The sequence below is a fragment of the Salmo salar genome, chromosome 18 (genome assembly GCF_965601325.2).
Source record: "Salmo salar chromosome 18, fSalSal1, whole genome shotgun sequence".
In the NCBI taxonomy this organism is placed as follows: Eukaryota; Metazoa; Chordata; class Actinopteri; order Salmoniformes; family Salmonidae; genus Salmo; species Salmo salar.
This window is the reverse complement of record NC_138308.1, coordinates 46,797,838-46,821,500: the sequence shown is the minus strand read 5'-3', so window position 1 is coordinate 46,821,500 and position 23,663 is coordinate 46,797,838. Positions and strand designations below refer to the sequence as shown.

Here is a 23,663-nt window from a genome sequence, read left to right as displayed (position 1 = left end):
TTAACCTCCAGATAAATGTTGAGAGGTTAACATCCAGATAAATGTTGAGAGGTTAACATTCAGATAAATGTTGAGAGGTTAACCTCCAGATAAATGTTGAGAGGTTAACATGCAGATAAATGTTGAGAGGTTAACCTCCAGATAAATGTTGAGAGGTTAAGGTTAACCTCCAGATTAATGTTGAGAGGTTAACCTCCAGATAAATGTTGAGAGGTTAAGGTTAACCTCCAGATTAATGTTGAGAGGTTAAGGTTAACATTTCATACTTGAATCGCTGACATGTGCCGCAGGCCAGGAGAAGATTCTAGCAGTTTATAGTCATTGATTATCAATCAATAGGTCTTTGGTTGATACCAGTGGGAATGGTGGGGAGTTAGAGAAACAGAGAGAAAGAGAGATAGAGAGAGAGAGAGATTGCGGAAGGAGAGTGATGGAGAGAGAGATCCTTCCTTACCTTCACAGATCCTGTCTAGTCTCTGTCTCTTCACTTTGTGTTTGTCTGTCAGAGCCATGTCTGTGCGTCTGTCTGTCTGTCTGTTATCACGGAGGCCCTCTCCTCCTCTGCCAGTGATGGGGGGCCCTCTCCGCCTCTGCCAGTGATGGGTGGCCCTCCCCTCCTCTGCCAGTGATGGGGGGGCCCTCTCCTCCTCTGCCAGTGATGGGGGGCCCTCTCCTCCTCTGCCAGTGATGGGTGGCACGGGGGCCCTCTCCTCCTCTGCCAGTGATGGGTGGCACGGGGGCCCTCTCCTCCTCTGCCAGTGATGGGTGGCACTGGGGCCCTCTCCTCCTCTGCCAGTGATGGGTGGCACGGGGGCCTTCTCCTCCTCTGCCAGTGATGGGTGGCACGGGGGCCCTCTCCTCCTCTGCCAGTGATGGGTGGCACGGGGGCCCTCTCCTCCTCTGCCAGTGATGGGTGGCACCGCAGCCAGAAAGACACAGGGATGGGGGAACCTAGCTACTGTAGCACATGGTTAACAGTCCTCCCCGGGGCACACCGCCTCGACACACACCTGCAACACAACACAACACAACACACTGGGTTAAACACACCGTCTTGAAACACCTGCAAAGTAATTAGGGACGCCATGATACCAGTATCGCAATATTTTATCCGTGGGAAAAACAATTTAGTCCTTTAATAACCTGCTGTATGTAAAATACTGCGTGTTATAGCTTGGAAAATAAATCCATGTGACTCTGGATGACAACATAACGATGTTTGTTTCCAACATTAAGGATGTTTTCATAAAGAAGTTTAATCCATATTGTGTTTTGTTTCATTTTCCAGGATACTAACGACTATCATCAAACAACACACAGCAGATCAGAAACACAGAGCTCTTTCTACCTCAACCCTATGTGGCAGTACGAAGGAGCTAGCTCTACCTCAACCCTGTGTGGCAGTACGAAGGAGCTAGCTCTACCTCAACCCTGTGTGGCAGTACGAAGGAGCTAGCTCTACCTCAACCCTGTGTGGCAGTACGAAGGAGCTAGCTCTACCTCAACCCTGTGTGGCAGTACGAAGGAGCTAGCTCTACCTCAACCCTGTGTGGCAGTACGAAGGAGCTAGCTGATATAACCTGCCTGCGTTAAAGTGCCTCCATGTCCTCAACGTGTTAACCTGCCTGCGTTAAAGTGCCTCCATGTCCTCAATGTGTTAACCTGCCTGCGTTAAAGTGCCTCCATGTCCTCAACGTGTTAACCTGCCTGCGTTAAAGTGCCTCCATGTCCTCAACGTGTTAACCTGCCTGTGTTAAAGTGCCTCCATGTCCTCAATGTGTTAACCTGCCTGCGTTAAAGTGCCTCCATGTCCTCAACGTGTTAACCTGCCTGCGTTAAAGTGCCTCCATGTCCTCAACGTGTTAACCTGCCTGCGTTAAAGTGCCTCCATGTCCTCAACGTGTTAACCTGCCTGCGTTAAAGTGCCTCCATGTCCTCAATGTGTTAACCTGCCTGCATTAAAGTGCCTCCATGTCCTCAACGTGTTAACCTGCCTGCGTTAAAGTGCCTCCATGTCCTCAACGTGTTAACCTGCCTGCGTTAAAGTGCCTCCATGTCCTCTACGTGTTAACCTGCCTGCGTTAAAGTGCCTCCATCTCCTCAACGAGTCAATTTTTAGAAGTGTTGATGATAGGACGACATGACAGAGCTCACCTCTGGCTACTGACCCAGAGGTGAGCTCTATATATACACACACAGGTAACTGACAAAATAAAAGAAACACTTGAGTAAATGAGGGGATAAAGTATATTGAAAGCAGGTGCTTCCACACAGGTGAGGTTCCGGGGGAATCATTAACAAGCATTTAACATCCCATCATGCTTAGGGTCAAGTATTAATATGCCCAGTTGTCCGTTATGTTGAACTACCACGGCAACAAGGAAGAGATCACAGTGACGTTGGTCTCAAAAGGGACACGGGGGGGTTTAAAGGGGTGTGTGTATCAGTCAACACATCTCAACCCGTATGAACCCGTATGGGAGATTCTGGAGCCGGCGCCTGAGACGGCGTTGTCCCACCGTCATCAACAGAACACTAAATGATGGAATTTCTCATGGAAGAATGACATCACAATAGAGTTCCAGACACCTGTAGAATCTATGTCAAGGTGGATTGAAGCTGTTCTGGCTGCTGGTGGCCCAACGCCTTATTAAGACACTTTATGTTGGTGTTTCCTTCATTTTGTCAGTTACCTGTAGATACAGACGTAAGCCTATAAGTTGTGGTATCAGTCAGTCAGACAGACAGCCAGCCAGCCAGCCAGTCAGCCAGTCATCCAGCCAGCCAGTCAGCCAGACATCCAGTCATCCAGCCAGCCAGCCAGTCAGCCAGTCAGACAGACAGCCAGTCATCCAGCCAGCCAGCCAGCCAGCCAGACATCCAGCCAGCCAGCCAGCCAGTCATCCAGCCAGCCAGCCAGCCAGCCAGACATCCAGTCAGCCAGACATCCAGCCAGCCAGTCAGCCAGCCAGCCAGTCAGCCAGACATCCAGTCAGCCAGCCAGTCATCCAGTCATCCAGCCAGCCAGACATCCAGTCATCCAGCCAGCCAGTCATCCAGTCATCCAGCCAGCCAGTCAGCCAGACACCCAGTCAGCCAGACATCCAGTCATCCAGCCAGCCAGACATCCAGTCATCCAGCCAGCCAGTCCACTGTTGCAAGAGACTACCCCAGGACCAACACTGTAATGACACCTTACAGCCATTAGACGGCAGTAAAACCTATTCACACATCAGCAGCACATTAACCTGCTCTGTTTCACTGAAGAAGAAGAACTCTGGGACTCCACTAGAGCCAGTCAAGAACAACTGATCAATTAGACCATGTCTCCAAACCACACCTGATTCATATTGAATCAATGAAAAACACACATGATTCACATTGAATCAATGAAAAACCCACAGTTGATTCCCTTCCATAAACGGTGTTTCAGAATGGGCTCATCAATTATTGGCCTTCTGCCAGTCCTGTCAAGGGCCTTGGGGTAGGATTTGTTTGATACCCCAGGAACCAGCGATGCCAAGAGGGAGACCCAGGGAGGAGCTCTCCACCTCCTTATCTTCTTCTCTCTCTCTCTCCTTCCCCCTCCTCTCTCCCTCAGGCTCTAAGGATGGGAACAGAGAGGGCCTCTAAGAGGGTTTATCTCCAACGGTAACAAAATAATAATGTTTAAAAACCTATACACAGGCCTACCTGGTAAAACAGACACAGCCAAACCATGTGTTGTCATGGAAACCTTAGCAGCAATGTTGTGTTTCACAACAGCAATAACATTAATTAAAACAAAGAGAGCAGCAGAGAGAGAGAGAGAGAGAGAGAGAGACAGCCTATCACAGAGAGAGAGACAGCCTATCACAGAGAGAGAGACAGCCTATCACAGAGAGAGAGACAGCCTATCACAGTGAGAGAGACAGCCTATCACAGAGAGAGAGCCAGCCAGCCCATCACAGAGACAGCCTATCACAGAGGCAGAGAGCCAGACAGCCTATCACAGAGACAGAGAGAGAGAGACAGCCTATTACAGAGACAGAGAGCCAGACAGCCTATCACAGAGACAGAGAGCCAGACAGCCTATCACAGAGACAGAGAGAGAGAGAGAGAGAGAGAGAGACAGCCTATTACAGAGACAGAGAGCCAGACAGCCTATCACAGAGACAGAGAGAGAGAGACAGCCTATTACAGAGACAGAGAGCCAGACAGCCTATCACAGAGACAGAGAGCCAGACAGCCTATCACAGAGACAGAGAGCCAGACAGCCTATCACAGAGACAGAGAGCCAGACAGCCTATCACAGAGACAGAGACAGAGAGAGAGAGAGACAGCCTATTACAGAGACAGAGAGCCAGACAGCCTATCACAGAGACAGAGAGCCAGACAGCCTATTACAGAGACAGAGCCAGACAGCCAGACAGCCTATCACAGAGACAGACAGCCAGACAGCCTATCACAGAGACAGAGAGCCAGACAGCCTATCACAGAGACAGAGAGAGAGAGAGAGAGAGAGAGAGACAGCCTATCACAGAGACAGAGAGAGAGAGAGAGCCAGACAGCCTATCACAGAGACAGACAGCCAGACAGCCTATCACAGAGACAGACAGCCTATCACAGAGACAGAGACAGACAGCCAGACAGCCTATCACAGAGACAGAGACAGACAGCCAGACAGCCTATCACAGAGACAGAGACAGACAGCCAGACAGCCTATCACAGAGACAGAGAGAGAGAGAGACAGCCTATTACAGAGACAGAGAGCCAGACAGCCTATCACAGAGACAGAAAGAGAGACAGCCTATCACAGAGAGAGAGACAGCCCATCACAGAGACAGAGAGCCAGACAGCCTATCACAGAGACAGAGAGACAGCCTATCACAGAGACAGAGAAAGAGAGACAGCCCATCACAGAGACAGAGATCCAGACAGCCTATCACAGAGACAGAGAGCCAGACAGCCTATCACAGAGAGAGAGAGAGCCAGACAGCCTATCACAGAGACAGCCCATCACAGAGACAGAGAGAGAGAGAGACAGCCTATCACAGAGACAGAGAGCCAGACAGCCTATCACAGAGACAGAGAGCCAGACAGCCTATCACAGAGACAGAGAGCCAGACAGCCTATCACAGAGACAGCCCATCACAGAGACAGAGACAGACAGCCTATCACAGAGACAGCCCATCACAGAGACAGAGAGAGAGAGAGACAGCCTATTACAGAGACAGAGAGCCAGACAGCCTATCACAGAGACAGAGAGCCAGACAGCCTATCACAGAGACAGAGAGCCAGACAGCCTATCACAGAGACAGAGAGCCAGACAGCCTATCGCAGAGCCAGAGAGCCAGACAGCCCATCACAGAGACAGAGAGCCAGACAGCCTATCGCAGAGACAGAGAGCCAGACAGCCTATCACAGAGACAGAGAGCCAGACAGCCTATCACAGAGACAGAGAGCCAGACAGCCTATCGCAGAGACAGAGAGCCAGACAGCCCATCACAGAGAGAGAGAGCCAGACAGCCCATCACAGAGAGAGAGAGCCAGACAGCCTATCACAGAGACAGAGATCCAGACAGCCTATCACAGAGACAGAGATCCAGACAGCCCATCACAGAGACAGAGAGCCAGACAGCCTATCGCAGAGACAGAGAGCCAGACAGCCCATCACAGAGACAGAGAGCCAGACAGCCTATCACAGAGACAGAGAGCCAGACAGCCTATCACAGACAGAGAGAGAGCCAGACAGTCCATCACAGATATGGATTCCTACATTAACTGAACGTCTGGGTCCGGCTGCCTCACAGATGTTTCTCTTCCTCTGAGCTGTGGTGTTTGAGTGTTTGGTGTGCAGGGCTCTGTCCTAACTTATTTCCTTGATTCTGTCCTTGGTCTTTTCTATGCTGGAGGGTTAATGCACTATTTGTTTTAGCGGTATCCACAGGTTTTGTTTCAAAGTTAGGGTGGAAGAGGACAGAGTTTTAGTTTCCTGGTGTTTGGAAGGTGTGGTGTGTGTGATGGCTTCTCAGCCAAGCATGGAGGAGACGCTGTCGTTACGGTGTTGATTCAGGTGTGTTCCTGAGAATGGAGTTAAGGTGGAGGAGACACTGTCGATACGGTGTTGATTCAGGTGTGTTCCTGAGAATGGAGTTAAGGTGGAGGAGACGCTGTCGATACGGTGTTGATTCAGGTGTGTTCCTGAGAATGGAGTTAAGGTGGAGGAGACGCTGTCGTTACGGTGTTGATTCAGGTGTGTTCCTGAGAATGGAGTTAAGGTGGAGGAGACGCTGTCGATACGGTGTTGATTCAGGTGTGTTCCTGAGAATGGAGTTAAGGTGGAGGAGACGCTGTCGATACGGTGTTGATTCAGGTGTGTTCCTGAGAATGGAGTTAAGGTGGAGGAGACGCTGTCGTTACGGTGTTGATTCAGGTGTGTTCCTGAGAATGGAGTTAAGGTGGAGGAGACGCTGTCGATACGGTGTTGATTCAGGTGTGTTCCTGAGAATGGAGTTAAGGTGGAGGAGACGCTGTCGATACGGTGTTGATTCAGGTGTGTTCCTGAGAATGGAGTTAAGGTGGAGGAGGTTCTGCTCACGGTCGGTGAACAGGTAGGAGGTGAATTTATACATTCTGCTTCTAGAATGAACAAAGCTGTGGTGGTGTTCATGAAAAGAGCAAATTTGGTTGGTAGGCTAATTGCTAGCGGAATATTTGTAAGGGGTGTGTTGGTGCCAGTTTCACCTCTCTCAACTCCTTCGACCAGGGTGGTAGTCGCAAATTTACCTCCGTTTATTACGGATGATCAAATCAGGAAAGAGCTGAGTGGTTTTGGTAAGTTTGCTAGCGGTTTTCGGGTACTGTCGGCAGGTTTTCAGGCAGATGCCGTTAAGCACATTGTTTCATTCCGGAGGCAAGAATTCATGTTTCATGTTTCTGAATAACAATGAGCAACAGCTAAATGTGCATTTTAAAGTTTCAGCGGTATAACAAAACAGACTGTTCCCATCTTCAGTTTCAGCAGTATAACAAAACAGACTGTCCCCATCCTGTTTCAGCAGTATAACAAAACAGACTGTTACCATCCTCAGTTTCAGCAGCATAACAAAACAGACTGTTCCCATCCTGTTTCAGCAGTATAACAAAACAGACTGTCCCCATTATCAGTTTCAGCAGTATAACAAAACAGACTGTTCCCATCCTCTGTTTCAGCAGTATAACAAAACAGACTGTTCCCATCCTGTTTCAGCAGTATAACAAAACAGACTGTTCCCATCCTGTTTCAGCAGTATAACAAAACAGACTGTTCCCATCCTCTGTTTCAGCAGTATAACAAAACAGACTGTCCCCATCCTGTTTCAGCAGTATAACAAAACAGACTGTCCCCATCCTGTTTCAGCAGTATAACAAAACAGACTGTCCCCATCCTGTTTCAGCAGTATAACAAAACAGACTGTTCCCATCCTCAGTTTCAGCAGTATAACAAAACAGACTGTCCCCATCCTGTTTCAGCGGTATAACAAAACAGACTGTCCCCATCCTGTTTCAGCGGTATAACAAAACAGACTGTCCCCATCCTGTTTCAGCAGTATAACAAAACAGACTGTTCCCATCCTCAGTTTCAGCAGTATAACAAAACAGACTGTTCCCATCCTCTGTTTCAGCAGTATAACAAAACAGACTTCCCATCCTCAGTTTCAGCAGTATAACAAAACAGACTGTTCCCATCCTCAGATTCAGCAGTATAACAAAACAGACTGTTCCCATCCTCAGTTTCAGCAGTATAACAAAACAGACTGTTCCCATCCTCAGTTTCAGCAGTATAACAAAACAGACTCTTCCCATCCTGTTTCAGCGGGATAACAAAACAGACTGTTCCCATCCTCAGCTTCAGCAGTATAATAAAACAGACTGTTCCCATCCTCAGTTTCAGCAGTATAACAAAACAGACTGTCCCCATTCTGTTTCAGCAGTATAACAAAACAGACTGTCCCCATCCTGTTTCAGCAGTATAACAAAACAGACTGTCCCCATCCTGTTTCAGCAGTATAACAGAACAGACTGTTCCCATCCTCAGTTTCAGCGGTATAACAAAACAGACTGTTCCCATCCTCAGTTTCAGCGGTATAACAAAACAGACTGTCCCCATCCTGTTTCAGCAGTATAACAAAACAGACTGTCCCCATCCTGTTTCAGCAGTATAACAGAACAGACTGTTCCCATCCTCAGTTTCAGCGGTATAACAAAACAGACTGTTCCCATCCTCAGTTTCAGCGGTATAACAAAACAGACTGTCCCCATCCTGTTTCAGCAGTATAACAGAACAGACTGTTCCCATTCTGTTTCAGCAGTATAACAAAACAGACTGTTCCCATCCTCAGTTTCAGCAGTATAACAAAAGAGACTGTTCCCATCCTCAGTTTCAGCAGTATAACAAAAGAGACTGTTCCCATCCTCAGTTTCAGCAGTATAACAAAACAGACTGTTCCCATCCTCAGTTTCAGCAGTATAACAAAAGAGACTGTTCCCATCCTCAGTTTCAGCAGTATAACAAAACAGACTGTTCCCATCCTGTTTCAGCAGTATAACAAAACAGACTGTTCCCATTCTTAGTTTCAACAGTATAACAAAACAGACTGTTCCCATTCTGTTTCAGCAGTATAACAAAACAGACTGTTCCCATCCTCAGTTTCAGCAGTATAACAAAAGAGACTGTTCCCATCCTCAGTTTCAGCAGTATAACAAAACAGACTGTTCCCATCCTGTTTCAGCGGTATAACAAAACAGACTGTTCCCATCCTGTTTCAGCGGTATAACAAAACAGACTGTCCCCATCCTGTTTCAGCAGTATAACAAAACAGACTGTTCCCATCCTCAGTTTCAGCAGTATAACAAAACAGACTGTTCCCATCCTGTTTCAGCGGTATAACAAAACAGACTGTTCCCATCCTGTTTCAGCAGTATAACAAAACAGACTGTTCCCAGTATTGAGTGACACCCACATGAACTGTTTTAAACTCCTTGACTGTACTATACAATGAATAGAACCTTGCTTTCCTGGCTGGCTTGACGTGGACTGAAATAAGTGCCGCTACCCATTTTGGGTGCCGTTACTGTTTATATTCAGCTGCTGGAAACTCTGCAATACTTTTGATTTAATGTTCTGTAAGAGGAACAGGAAGCAGTAGAAAATTCCATGTGCCGAGACTCCGTTCCGGTGAGTAGAACATTCCATGTGCCGAGACTCCGTTCCGGAGAGTAGAACATTCCATGTACTGGTACTCCGTTCAGGAGAGTAGAACATTCCATGTACTGGTACTCCGTTCCGGAGAGTAGAACATTCCATGTACTGGTACTCCGTTCCGGAGAGTAGAACATTCCATGTGCTGGTACTCCGTTCCGGAGAGTAGAACATTCCATGTGCTGGTACTCCGTTCCGGAGAGTAGAACATTCCATGTGCTGGTACTCCGTTCCGGAGAGTAGAACATTCCATGTGCTGGTACTCTGTTCCGGAGAGTAGAACATTCCATGTACTGGTACTCCGTTCCGGAGAGTAGAACATTCCATGTGCTGGTACTCCGTTCCGGAGAGTAGAACATTCCATGTACTGGTACTCCGTTCCGGTGAGTAGAACATTCCATGTGCTGAGACTCCGTTCAGGAGAGTAGAACATTCCACGTGCTGGTACTCCGTTCCGGAGAGCTACTGCTCAAGAAAAGCACTGTGTTCATTCTGAAATAGCTGTGTAACAAGACCTGGAAACGTGGCAATGTGAGACTACATTAAATATAATATCTAGATGTCTATCTAGCTGCTGTATGGTCTGTCTCAACCTAGATAACACAACACTTTGACCTGCAGGGTGAGACATACACCCCCTAGCTGCTGTATGGTCTGTCTCAACCTAGATAACACAACACTTTGACCTGCAGGGTGAGACATACACCCCCTAGCTGCTGTATGGTCTGTCTCAACCTAGATAACACAACACTTTGACCTGCAGGGTGAGACATACACCCCCTAGCTGCTGTATGGACTGTCTCGACCTAGATAACACAACACTTTGACCTACAGGGTGAGACATACACCCCCTAGCTGCTGTATGGACTGTCTCAACCTAGATAACACAACACTTTGACCTGCAGGGTGAGACATACACCCCCTAGCTGCTGTATGGTCTGTCTCAACCTAGATAACACAACACTTTGACCTGCAGGGTGAGACATACACCCCCTAGCTGCTGTATGGACTGTCTCAACCTAGATAACACAACACTTTGACCTGCAGGGTGAAACAAAACAAAGGAAAACTGAATGAATTTACTAAAACATCTTGTAATATGATGAACAACTGAGATAACGTTGCCGTAGTTTAATCCATCTTCTCTCCCTCCACTGGAACAGAGACAGAGAGAGAGAGAGAGAGAGAGAGAGAGAGGGGGCAGAGAGAGAGAGAGGAGGGAGGAGAGAGAGAGAGAGAGAGAGCGAGAGAGAGAGAGAGAGAGAGGGAGGAGAGAGAGAGAGAGAGAGAGCGAGAGAGAGAGAGAGAGGGGGCAGAGAGAGAGGGCAGAGAGAGAGAGAGAGAGAGAGAGAGAGAGGGGGCAGAGAGAGAGAGAGAGAGAGAGAGAGAGAGAGAGAGAGAGAGTAACATAACTGCCTTCCAAGTGATTAATATGCTCTTCTTTAATAAGAGTATAATTTGTTTTGTTTAGCTGATATAGAGACGTCCGTCAGGGTCTAATTACTAGACTGATTACAGACTTTATTAGGATGTGTTGCTACGCCATAGGAGGGAGGAGTGATACATACACACAGAAGAGGATCTCTCACTGTCACAGATCCATTAATGGTAACAATTACGAAAGACTGGAATGAGCTGGTGACCCCTGACCTCAGACAACTGGAATCAGAAGGATTTGATTAAAACACAATAAATTGACGTTTATAAAGGAGAGTAAAGCAGATCTTTGGGGGGGATGAGATAGAAGCAATGACAGTGTAGAAGACTGACTCACAGAGATAAAAGTGTGTGTGTATGTGGACTACAGTTGTTGGTGAGAATGAATAATTTAAAAGGTCATGGCACCGGCCTGCTGTGCAGCGTCTAACACACACACACCCCCAAACAGAACGACCTCCCCTCATCATTTGGGGGAGAAACCCTCTCCCAAACAGAACGACCTCCCCTCATCATTTGTGGGAGAAACCCACTCCCTGAAACACACAGTTATAGTTTGTGAACTAATTGAGTAAATCAATGATTAATATCCTGACATTAAGCCTAAGGAGTCTGTTTCTAAGTTTTAACCCAAATGGCACCCTATTCCCTACACAGTGCACTACTACTGATCAGAGCCCTATGGGTATAGTCATAGTCAAAAGTAGTGCACTATATAGGGAATAGGGTCCCATTTAGGACACTACCCTAAGTGAACTATTTCCTGTGGTGGTGGGGGAGTGGAATAGGCTGCTGTGCCTCGGGTGTGTGTGTGTGTGTGTGTGTGTGTGTGTGTGGTGCCTGGGGCATCATGTTGCTGAAGTGGTGACTTCTGTTCTGCTTTCACACTGTTGGACATCAAGATATTCCAAGAGGAAATATATAAATGGCGAAAGATATGCTGTTTACTGAATACCATTTCATATCTGGTGAGCTTCCAGTTATTCGGGGAAAATATTATCCCAAATGTCTAAATGTCTCAAGGTAAAATCTATGTGGCCAGTTTCCTGGACACAGATTAAGCCTAGAACGAGACTAAAAAGTTTATTTCTTCTGTGTCCGAGAAACTGGTCCATGCTGTATACCATTTACTGGTTACCATAGTAATCCCTATCAAAAGTGAACAGCAATCTACTGATCAGATGTTCATCTGGGATGGTATTCATAAAGAAAAGCTGTGGCTCTCTGTAACTGATGGTATTCATAAAGAAAAGCTGTGTGTCTCTGTAACTGATGGTATTCATAAAGAAAAGCTGTGTGTCTCTGTAACTGATGGTATTCATAAAGAAAAGCTGTGTGTCTCTGTAACTGATGGTATTCATAAAGAAAAGCTGTGGCTCTCTGTAACTGATGGTATTCATAAAGAAAAGCTGTGTGTCTCTGTAACTGATGGTATTCATAAAGAAAAGCTGTGTGTCTCTGTAACTGATGGTATTCATAAAGAAAAGCTGTGTGTCTCTGTAACTGATGGTATTCATAAAGAAAAGCTGTGGCTCTCTGTAACTGATGGTATTCATAAAGAAAAGCTGTGTGTCTCTGTAACTGATGGTATTCATAAAGAAAAGCTGTGGCTCTCTGTAACTGATGGTATTCATAAAGAAAAGCTGTGTGTCTCTGTAACTGATGGTATTCATAAAGAAAAGCTGTGTGTCTCTGTAACTGATGGTATTCATAAAGAAAAGCTGTGTGTCTCTGTAACTGATGGTATTCATAAAGAAAAGCTGTGTGTCTCTGTAACTGATGGTATTCATAAAGAAAAGCTGTGTGTCTCTGTAACTGATGGTATTCATAAAGAAAAGCTGTGGCTCTCTGTAACTGATGGTATTCATAAAGAAAAGCTGTGTGTCTCTGTAACTGATGGTATTCATAAAGAAAAGCTGTGTGTCTCTGTAACTGATGGTATTCATAAAGAAAAGCTGTGGCTCTCTGTAACTGATGGTATTCATAAAGAAAAGCTGTGGCTCTCTGTAACTGATGGTATTCATAAAGAAAAGCTGTGGCTCTCTGTAACTGATGGTATTCATAAAGAAAAGCTGTGTGTCTCTGTAACTGATGGTATTCATAAAGAAAAGCTGTGGCTCTCTGTAACTGATGGTATCCATAAAGAAAAGCTGTGTGTCTCTGTAACTGATGGTATTCATAAAGAAAAGCTGTGTGTCTCTGTAACTGATGGTATTCATAAAGAAAAGCTGTGGCTCTCTGTAACTGATGGTATTCATAAAGAAAAGCTGTGGCTCTCTGTAACTGATGGTATTCATAAAGAAAAGCTGTGGCTCTCTGTAACTGATGGTATTCATAAAGAAAAGCTGTGGCTCTCTGTAACTGATGGTATTCATAAAGAAAAGCTGTGTGTCTCTGTAACTGATGGTATTCATAAAGAAAAGCTGTGTGTCTCTGTAACTGATGGTATTCATAAAGAAAAGCTGTGGCTCTCTGTAACTGATGGTATTCATAAAGAAAAGCTGTGGCTCTCTGTAACTGATGGTATTCATAATGAAAAGCTGTGTGTCTCTGTAACTGATGGTATTCATAAAGAAAAGCTGTGGCTCTCTGTAACTGATGGTATCCATAAAGAAAAGCTGTGTGTCTCTGTAACTGATGGTATTCATAAAGAAAAGCTGTGTGTCTCTGTAACTGATGGTATTCATAAAGAAAAGCTGTGGCTCTCTGTAACTGATGGTATTCATAAAGAAAAGCTGTGGCTCTCTGTAACTGATGGTATTCATAAAGAAAAGCTGTGGCTCTCTGTAACTGATGGTATTCATAAAGAAAAGCTGTGGCTCTCTGTAACTGATGGTATTCATAAAGAAAAGTTGTGGCTCTCTGTAACTGATGGTATTCATAAAGAAAAGCTGTGGCTCTCTGTAACTGATGGTATTCATAAAGAAAAGCTGTGGCTCTCTGTAACTGATGGTATTCATAAAGAAAAGCTGTGGCTCTCTGTAACTGATGGTATTCATAAAGAAAAGCTGTGGCTCTCTGTAACTGATGGTATTCATAAAGAAAAGCTGTGGCTCTCTGTAACTGATGGTATTCATAAAGAAAAGCTGTGGCTCTCTGTAACTGATGGTATCCATAAAGAAAAGCTGTGGCTCTCTGTAACTGATGGTATTCATAAAGAAAAGTTGTGTCTCTGTAACTGATGGTATCCATAAAGAAAAGCTGTGTTTCTGTAACTGATGGTATTCATAAAGAAAAGCTGTGGCTCTCTGTAACTGATGGTATCCATAAAGAAAAGTTGTGTCTCTGTAACTGATGGTATTCATAAAGAAAAGCTGTGTGTTTCTGTAACTGATGGTATCCATAAAGAAAAGCTGTGTGTCTCTGTAACTGATGGTATCCATAAAGAAAAGCTGTGTGTCTCTGTAACTGATGGTATTCATAAAGAAAAGCTGTGTGTCTCTGTAACTGATGGTATTCATAAAGAAAAGCTGTGTGTTTCTGTAACTGATGGTATTCATAAAGAAAAGCTGTGTGTTTCTGTAACTGATGGTATTCATGAAGAAAAGCTGTGTGTTTCTGTAACTGATGGTATTCATAAAGAAAAGCTGTGTGTTTCTGTAACGGATGGTATCCATAAAGAAAAGCTGTGGCTCTCTGTAACTGATGGTATTCATAAAGAAAAGCTGTGGCTCTCTGTAACTGATGGTATCCATAAAGAAAAGTTGTGTCTCTGTAACTGATGGTATTCATAAAGAAAAGCTGTGTGTTTCTGTAACTGATGGTATCCATAAAGAAAAGCTGTGTGTCTCTGTAACTGATGGTATCCATAAAGAAAAGCTGTGTGTCTCTGTAACTGATGGTATTCATAAAGAAAAGCTGTGTGTCTCTGTAACTGATGGTATTCATAAAGAAAAGCTGTGTGTTTCTGTAACTGATGGTATTCATAAAGAAAAGCTGTGTGTTTCTGTAACTGATGGTATTCATGAAGAAAAGCTGTGTGTTTCTGTAACTGATGGTATTCATAAAGAAAAGCTGTGTGTTTCTGTAACGGATGGTATTCATAAAGAAAAGCTGTGTGTCTCTGTAACTGATGGTATCCATAAAGAAAAGTTGTGTCTCTGTAACTGATGGTATCCATAAAGAAAAGCTGTGTTTCTGTAACTGATGGTATTCATAAAGAAAAGCTGTGTGTTTCTGTAACGGATGGTATTCATAAAGAAAAGCTGTGTGTTTTTGTAACTGATGGTATTCATAAAGAAAAGCTGTGTGTCTCTGTAACTGATGATATCCATAAAGAAAAGCTGTGTGTCTCTGTAACTGATGGCATTCATAAATAAAAGCTGTGTGTCTCTGTAACTGATGGTATCCATAAATAAAAGCTGTGTTTCTGTAACTGATGGTATTCATAAAGAAAAGCTGTGTGTCTCTGTAACTGATGGTATTCATAAAGAAAAGCTGTGTGTTTCTGTAACTGATGGTATTCATAAAGAAAAGCTGTGTGTCTCTGTAACTGATGGTATTCATAAAGAAAAGCTGTGTGTTTCTGTAACTGATGGTATCCATAAAGAAAAGCTGTGTTTCTGTAACTGATGGTATTCATAAAGAAAAGCTGTGTGTCTCTGTAACTGATGGTATTCATAAAGAAAAGCTGTGTGTCTCTGTAACTGATGGCATTCATAAAGAAAAGCTGTGTGTTTCTGTAACTGATGGTATCCACAAAGAAAAGCTGTGTCTCTGTAACGGATGGTATTCATAAAGAAATGCTGTGTGTTTCTGTAACTGATTGTATTCATAAAGAAAACCATGTTGTTCCTCTGGAGACCATTAGAACCATGTTGTTCCACACAATACACCATTTTTCAGACGTTTTTTTTTTTTTGCAAATTTGTTTTAAAAAAAAAAACGGAAATACCTTCTTTACGTATGTCACGAATCCCACCGAAGGTGGCTCCCCTGCCTGCTCGGGCGGCGCTCGGCGGTCGTCGTCACCGGCCTACTAGCCGCCGCTGATCCCTTTTTCCTTTTCGTTTGGTATGTCTTATTGTTTGCACCTGTTCCCCATTTGTGTCTCTTGATTTATGGTTATTTAAGCCTGTTTAGCCCGCCCAGGTTTGTGCGGGATTATTTTCGTCAGAGTGTTTTTGTTGTTGGATGTGCTGGCGATCTGCTTGTGTTGTTTTGTATGCGTAATGTGGACCCGTTGTTATTTGGGCACTTCGCTATTCACGCCGGTTGTTGGCGTCGACCGTTTTTTTGTATTAAGGAATAAACACATTTTTCCTTACCTCTGCTCTCTGCGCCTGACTCCTACCACCACTCCTAGAAATCGCTGACAACGGAAGTATTCAGACCCTTTGCTATGAGACTCCAAATTGAGCTCAGGTGCATCCTGTTTCCCTTGATCATCCTTGAGATGTTTATACAACTTGATTGGAGTCCACCTGTGGTAAATTCAATTGATTGGACATGATTTGGAAAGGCACCCACCTGTCTATATAAGGTCCCATAGTTGACAGAGCATGTCAGAGCAAAAACCAAGCCTTGAGGTCGAAGGAATTGTCTGTAGAGCTCCGAGACAGGATTGTGTCAAGGCACAGATCTGGGGATGGGTACCAAAACATTTCTGCAGCATTGAAGGTTCCCAAGAACAGTGGCCTCCATCATTCTTAAATGGAAGATGTTTGGAACCATCAAGACTCTTCCTAGAGCTGGCCGCCCAGCCAAACTGAGCAATCGGGGGAGAAGGACCTTAGACCAAGAAACCGATGGTCACTCTGACAGAGCTCTAGAGTTCCTCTGTGGAGATGGGAGAACCTTCCAGAATGACAACCATCTCTGCAGCACTCCACCAATTAGGCCTTTATAGTAGAGTTGCAAGACAGAACCCACTCCTCAGTAAAAAACTCCAAGCGGGCTGTCATGTGTTTGCCAAAAGGCATCTAAAGGACTCTCAGACCATCAGAAAGATTCTCTGGTCTGATGAAACCAAGATTGAACTTGGTCTGAATGCCAAATGTCACGTCTGGAGGAAACCTGGCACCATCCCTACGGTGAAGCATGGTGGTGGCAGAATCATGCTGTGGGGATGTTTTTCAGTGGCAGGGACTGGGAGACTAGTCAGGATCGAGGGAAAGATGGATGGAACAAAGTACAGAGAGATCCTTGATGAAAACCTGCTCCAGAGCGCCAAAGGTGTGTCAACAAAGTACTTAGTAAAGACTCTGAATACTTCTGTAAAATATTTGATTTTGATTTTTAATACATTTGCTAACATTTATAAAAACCTGTTTTGCTTTGTCATTACAGGGTATTGTGTGTAGATTGATGAGGGAAAAAATACAATTTAATACATTTTAGGATAAGTCTGTAATGTAACAAAATGTGGAAAATGTCAAGGGGTCTGAATACTTTCTGAATGCACTGTATATATAAATTAACAAATCTACCTGATAGAATTTCAATATCTACCCTCCCCGAAAAATATCTGTTCAAGGTTTCATTGTGAATTTCTGAGTCTTCCCCTTTAAAATTGCTATAGAAACGGCCCCTCTCAACATTGATTGGTTAGAGAAAAACCATTGATCTGAAGATGAAATTGACGAGGTATCAAGTCGATTTTGATTGGTCCGAAGCTCCCAAAACACCTCCTAAATGTTACCACCTCCCAATACCCAAATATGGAAGAGATACAACCAAGAGCTGAGCAGACTAAACTAACAACGGTCACAACAAACTAATGTTCATATTTAATCAACACTGTTAGGTACAAGCATTAAACACTTGTAATATTGTAGAGAACAAGCTAATAAGTCATTGTAATGTGATTCATAAGGACAATAGGCTAAATGGTTGAGACATCCATTTAGTAGCAACCCTGTTGAATTGACCCGCATTTCCCTACATTCTAGAGCAGTGAGTTGAACGCCCTACTCTCTGTCAATATGCAAATACACAGAGTTGTGGGGACAACAAACTGATCTTGTAGGGAAACAACATATTGAGTAATGTTTGGGTTGTTTCTAAACCACCAAGCTTAAAGTAACATTGTAAAACTACGGTAAAAAGTCATTTTCTATAGTAAGCAGCGCTACATTTTCCCTTTACAGCCAATCAATAAAAAGCTGTTCTTTAACTTCCCTGAATACACACCGTTCTTTCCCAAGATCATCTGTGAGAGCCAGTTAGAGAGAGCATGAGAGACCAGGAGAGCACAGTTAAATAACTGATAGATTAACTAAGGACAGTACACACCAGAACCTACCAGGAACTATGGACCAGACAGACTATATAACAGTACAGACCAGAACCTACCAGGAACTATGGACCAGACAGACTATATAACAGTACACACCAGAACCTACCAGGAACTATGGACCAGACAGACTATATAACAGTACAGACCAGAACCTACCAGGAACTATGGACCAGACAGACTATATAACAATACAGACCAGAACCTACCAGGAACTATGGACCAGACAGACTATAAAACAGTACAGACCAGAACCTACCAGGAACTATGGACCAGACTGACTATAAAACAGTACAGACCAGAACCTACCAGGAACTATGGACCAGACAGACTATAAAACAGTACAGACCAGAACCTACCAGGAACTATGGACCAGACAGACTATATAACAGTACAGACCAGAACCTACCAGGAACTATGGACCAGACAGACTATATAACAATACAGACCAGAACCTACCAGGAACTATGGACCAGACAGACTATATAACAGTACACACCAGAACTTACCAGGAACTATGGACCAGACAGACTATATAACAATACCGACCAGAACCTACCAGGAACTATGGACCAGACAGACTATATAACACTATAGACCAGCCAACCATGGGAGAGCCTGTAGACAAACAGAGAAACAGACCAAGATTTCATACACACTAAGTTTTTGTGTAGATTGTTGGAAAAGTGGTCAACACAAAGAGCCAGCTGATTCACAGCTTCCTGGTGAACACAAAGAGCCAGCTGATTCACAGCTTCCTGGTCTACAAAGAGCCAGCTGATTCACAGCTTCCTTATCCACAAAGAGCCAGCTGATTCACAGCTTCCTGGTGAACACAAAGAGCCAGCTGATTCACAGCTTCCTGGTCTACAAAGAGCCAGCTGATTCACAGCTTCCTTATCCACAAAGAGCCAGCTGATTCACAGCTTCCTGGTCCACAAAGAGCCAGCTGATTCACAGCTTCCTGGTCCACAAAGAGCCAGCTGATTCACAGCTTCCTGGTCCACAAAGAGCCAGCTGATTCACAGCTTCCTGGTCCACAAAGAGCCAGCTGATTCACAACTTCCTGGTCCACAAAGAGCCAGCTGATTCACAGCTTCCTGGTCCAGCAGAGAAATGGTGGTTCCACTCCTTCAGTACTTTGAGCAGAGATATTTGTAGGAAACAGAGAGAAGCTCAGTCACTGATACACACACACACACACACACACACACACACACACACACACACACACACACACACACACACACACACACACACACACACACACACACACACACACACACACCGCACAGTGTACAGCTCACTCCTGTCCAACAGTGAGACAGCCAACTGGGTTCTGTCCTGTACTAACTCACATTGGGAGAACACCAAGCCAAACAATGTGTTGAGAAAGACCAGATCACTGAGAGAGAAACACAGAGGTATACACACAAGAGGTGAGCAGTGGGCGGTACACACACACACACACACCATGCCCACACACACACACAAAAATACACACACACACACACACACACACACACACACACACACACTCACACACACCATGACCCCACACACACACCATGCCCCCCCCACCCCACCCCACACACACACACCATTTTCCAGCTTGAGAATGTTTTTAAAGCAGCTTTATTTTGGACTGGCAGAAGACTGTTAGAGCCAGTAAGTGTCTTTATAGGAGTGTTTTTTATTATCAGAGACCCTTCTCTTTAACTGACCCTGTGCTTCCCAGGCCTCTCCCTCCCTCACCAAACACCATCATCAAATCACAGTTTATTGGTCACGTGAACACGGTACAGTGGAAATGCCTGCTCGCTAACTCTCCTCAACAACGCAACGCAATAACAATAACAATAGCAATATCAATATCAATAACAATAATAATATCAATAACAATATCAATAACAATAACAATATCATTAACATTAACAATAGCAATAACAATAGCAATAACAATATAAATAACAATAACGATATCAATAACAATAACAATATAAATAACAATAACATTAAGAATAACAATAACATTAAGAATAACAATAACAATGACAATAACAATAACAATATCAATAACAATAACAATCAAGAATCAAACACTCAATAGAAAAGTCCCAAATTAACAAGGATGTAGATAACAGGATATACAGTATGAGGACTAATACTAGAGCAGGATGTAGATAACAGGATATACAGTATGAGGACTAATACTAGAGCAGGATGTAGATAACAGGATATACAGTATGAGGACTAATACTAGAGCAGGATGTAGATAACAGGATGTAGATAACAGGATATACAGTATGAGGACTAATACTAGAGCAGGATGTAGATAACAGGATATACAGTATGAGGACTAATACTAGAGCAGGATGTAGATAACAGGATGTAGATAACAGGATATACAGTATGAGGACTAATACTAGAACAGGATGTAGATAACAGGATATACAGTATGAGGACTAATACTAGAGCAGGATGTAGATAACAGGATGTAAATAACAGGATATACAGTATGAGGACTAATACTAGAGCAGGATGTAGATAACAGGATATAGATAACAGGATGCAGATAACAGGATATACAGTATAAGGACTAATACTAGAACAGGATGTAGATAACAGGATATACAGTATGAGGACTAATACTAGAACAGGATGTAGATAACAGGATGTAGATAACAGGATATACAGTATGAGGACTAATACTAGAACAGGATGTAGATAACAGGATATACAGTATGAGGACTAATACTAGACCAGGATGTAGATAACAGGATATACAGTATGAGGAGTAATACTAGAACAGGATGTAGATAACAGGATGTAGATAACAGGATATACAGTATGAGGACTAATACTAGAACAGGATGTAGATAACAGGATATACAGTATGAGGAGTAATACTAGACCAGGATGTAGATAACAGGATATACAGTATGAGGACTAATACTAGAACAGGATGTAGATAACAGGATATACAGTATGAGGACTAATACTAGAGCAGGATGTAGATAACAGGATATACAGTATGAGGACTAATACTAGAACAGGATGTAAATAACAGGATGTAGATAACAGGATATACAGTATGAGGATTAATACTAGAGCAGGATGTAGATAACAGGATGTAGATAACAGGATATACGGTTTGATTAGGAATGTGGTATAGCAGTTTAAATACCTAGTACCAAGTCAACAGGAAACAGGATGCAGCTACATTGAGATATTGTGTGAGACTAACACATTTCAGTTCAGTAGTATAGCTCCTGCCTTGGGCCAATCAGGGTCATTTTATACATGCTGGGTTTCTATGACAAGACACATCATTCACCAGAGTTTTTCTGTCAAAATCGGGACAGTGCTGTCTGAGATATTGCGTGTCACTAATGTACAAACGTACAGAGACAGATCCACAATCCCCTCCCTGATTTCACCGTGGGGGACAATAATAAATAGTAACAGCAGTGGTGAATGTGTGTGTGAGAAAGAGTGAGAGAGAGAGACAACAAGGTGAATAATGAGGGTGGGGTAACTGACACAACAAGGTGAATAATGGAGGAAACCCAAGATTCATTACTGGATCACACAGTGTGTGTGGTGTGTGTGTGTGTGTGTGTGTGTGTGTGTGTGTGTGTGTGTGTGTGTGTGTGTGTGTGTGTGTGTGTGTGTGTGTGTGTATCAGTGACTGAGCTTCTCTCTGTTTCCTACAAATATCTCTGCTCAAAGTTCACCACACACACACACACGTTCTCCATCTCGGGGGTGGCATACTCTCTCACCAAGGGGGGAGCTCTGTGAAAAGCCTGAATCATGGGAATGTGTACTGACTGAAAACACAGCTGAGGCTTCAGGTCAATGCTGATATCTACAGCACACAGACTCAATCCTATAGCAGATCTCTGTGTTCTAACATCTGTGTGTTCTAAGATCAGTGTGTGTTCTAACATCTGTGTGTTCTAACATCTGTGTGTTCTAACATCTGTGTGTGTTCTAAGATCAGTGTGTGTTCTAAGATCTGTGTGTTCTAACATCTGTGTGTTCTAACATCTGTGTGTGTTCTAAGATCAGTGTGTGTTCTAAGATCTGTGTGTGTTCTAAGATCAGTGTGTGTTCTAACATCTGTGTGTTCTAAGATCAGTGTGTGTTCTAAGATCAGTGTGTGTTCTAAGATCAGTGTGTGTTCTAAGATCTGTGTGTGTTCTAAGATCTGTGTGTGTGTTCTAAGATCTGTGTGTGTGTTCTAAGATCAGTGTGTGTGTTCTAAGATCAGTGTGTTCTAAGATCAGTGTGTTCTAAGATCAGTGTGTGTTCTAAGATCTGTGTGTGTGTGTTCTAAGATCTGTGTGTGTGTGTTCTAAGATCTGTGTGTGTGTGTTCTAAGATCTGTGTGTGTGTGTTCTAAGATCTGTGTGTGTGTGTTCTAAGATCTGTGTGTGTGTGTTCTAAGATCTGTGTGTGTGTGTTCTAAGATCTGTGTGTTATAAGTGAATATTTTTTCAATAAAGAGAACATGAGAAGTGACCCAGTGGTGTCCTCTATTTCAACCCCCCAGATCAAGAGGTCACCATGCCTTTTATACAAGGGAGGGGCCTTGGGGACAGGGGTGGCGTAGGGGGCAAGGGGTGAGAGTTCAAGCTGGGGAGAACTAGGCCTACTGTCCAGACACTAGCCCCATCGAGAGTCGCTTGTGTTTTGCTTGAGAGGAACAAGACATCTGGAGAGGTTATTGTAATGGAAGAGAAAGAGGAGGGAGAGAAGAGAAAAGGAGAGAGAGAGGAGGGAGAGGAGAGAGAGAGGAGAGAAAAGAGAGGAGAGAGGGAGAGAGAGAGGAGAGAGGGAGGACAGAGAGGAGAGAGAGGAGGGAGAGGAGAGAAAAGAGGAGAGAGAGGAGAGAGGAATGGGGGTAGAGTTGGAGTGAGGTGACCAGCTCAACCAGCTTCAGGATGTAGTCACCTGGAATGGATTTCAATTAACAGGTGTGCCTTGCTAAAAGTTAATTTGTGAAATGCATTTCCTTCTTAATGCATTTGAGCCAATCAGTTGTGTTGTGACAAGATAGGGGTAGTATACAGAATACAGCCCTATTTGGTAAAAGTCCAAGTCCATATTATGGCAAGAACAGCACAAATAAGCAAAGAGAAACGACAGCCCATCATTACTTTAAGACATGAAGGTCAATCAATCCGGAAAATTTCAAGAACTTTGAACGTTTCATCAAGTGCAGTCGCAAAAACCCTCAAGTGCTATGATGATACTGGCTCTCATGAGGACCGCCACAGGAATGGAAGACGCAGAGTTACCTCTGCTGCAGAGGATAAGTTCATTAGAGTTACCAGCCTCAGAAATTGCAGCCCAAATAAATGCTTCACAGAGTTCAAGTAACAAACATCTCAACATCAACTGTTCAGAGAAGACTACGTGAATCAGGCCTTCATGGTCGAAATGCTGCAAAGAAACCACTACTAAAGGACACCAATAAAAAGAAGAGACTTGCTTTGGCCAAGAAACACGAGCAATGGACATTAGAACGCTGGAAATCTGAACCTTTGGTCTGATGAGTCCAAATTTGAGATTTTTGGTTCCAACCGCTGTGAGACGCAGAGTAGGTGAATGGATGATCTCCGCATGTGTGGTTCCCACCATGAAGCATGGAGGAGGAGGTGTGATGGTGATTTGCTGGTGACACCGTCTGTGATTTATTTAGAATTCAAGGCACACTTAACCAGCATGGCTACCACAGCATTCTGCAACAATACACCATCC

At 43.9% G+C, this 23,663-nt stretch overlaps 1 protein-coding gene across 1 annotated transcript in view; it reads right to left on the bottom strand.

Moving 5' to 3' along the window:
• Positions 1-23,663, bottom strand: part of LOC106594219 (C-terminal-binding protein 2) — a 414,303-nt gene that overhangs the window by 309,089 nt on the left and 81,551 nt on the right. The window contains exon 2 of the mRNA XM_045701166.2: positions 455-1,010. Coding sequence (XP_045557122.1) covers positions 455-512 — 58 coding nt within the window. The 5' untranslated portion in view covers positions 513-1,010. The remainder of the gene's footprint in view (positions 1-454; positions 1,011-23,663) is intronic.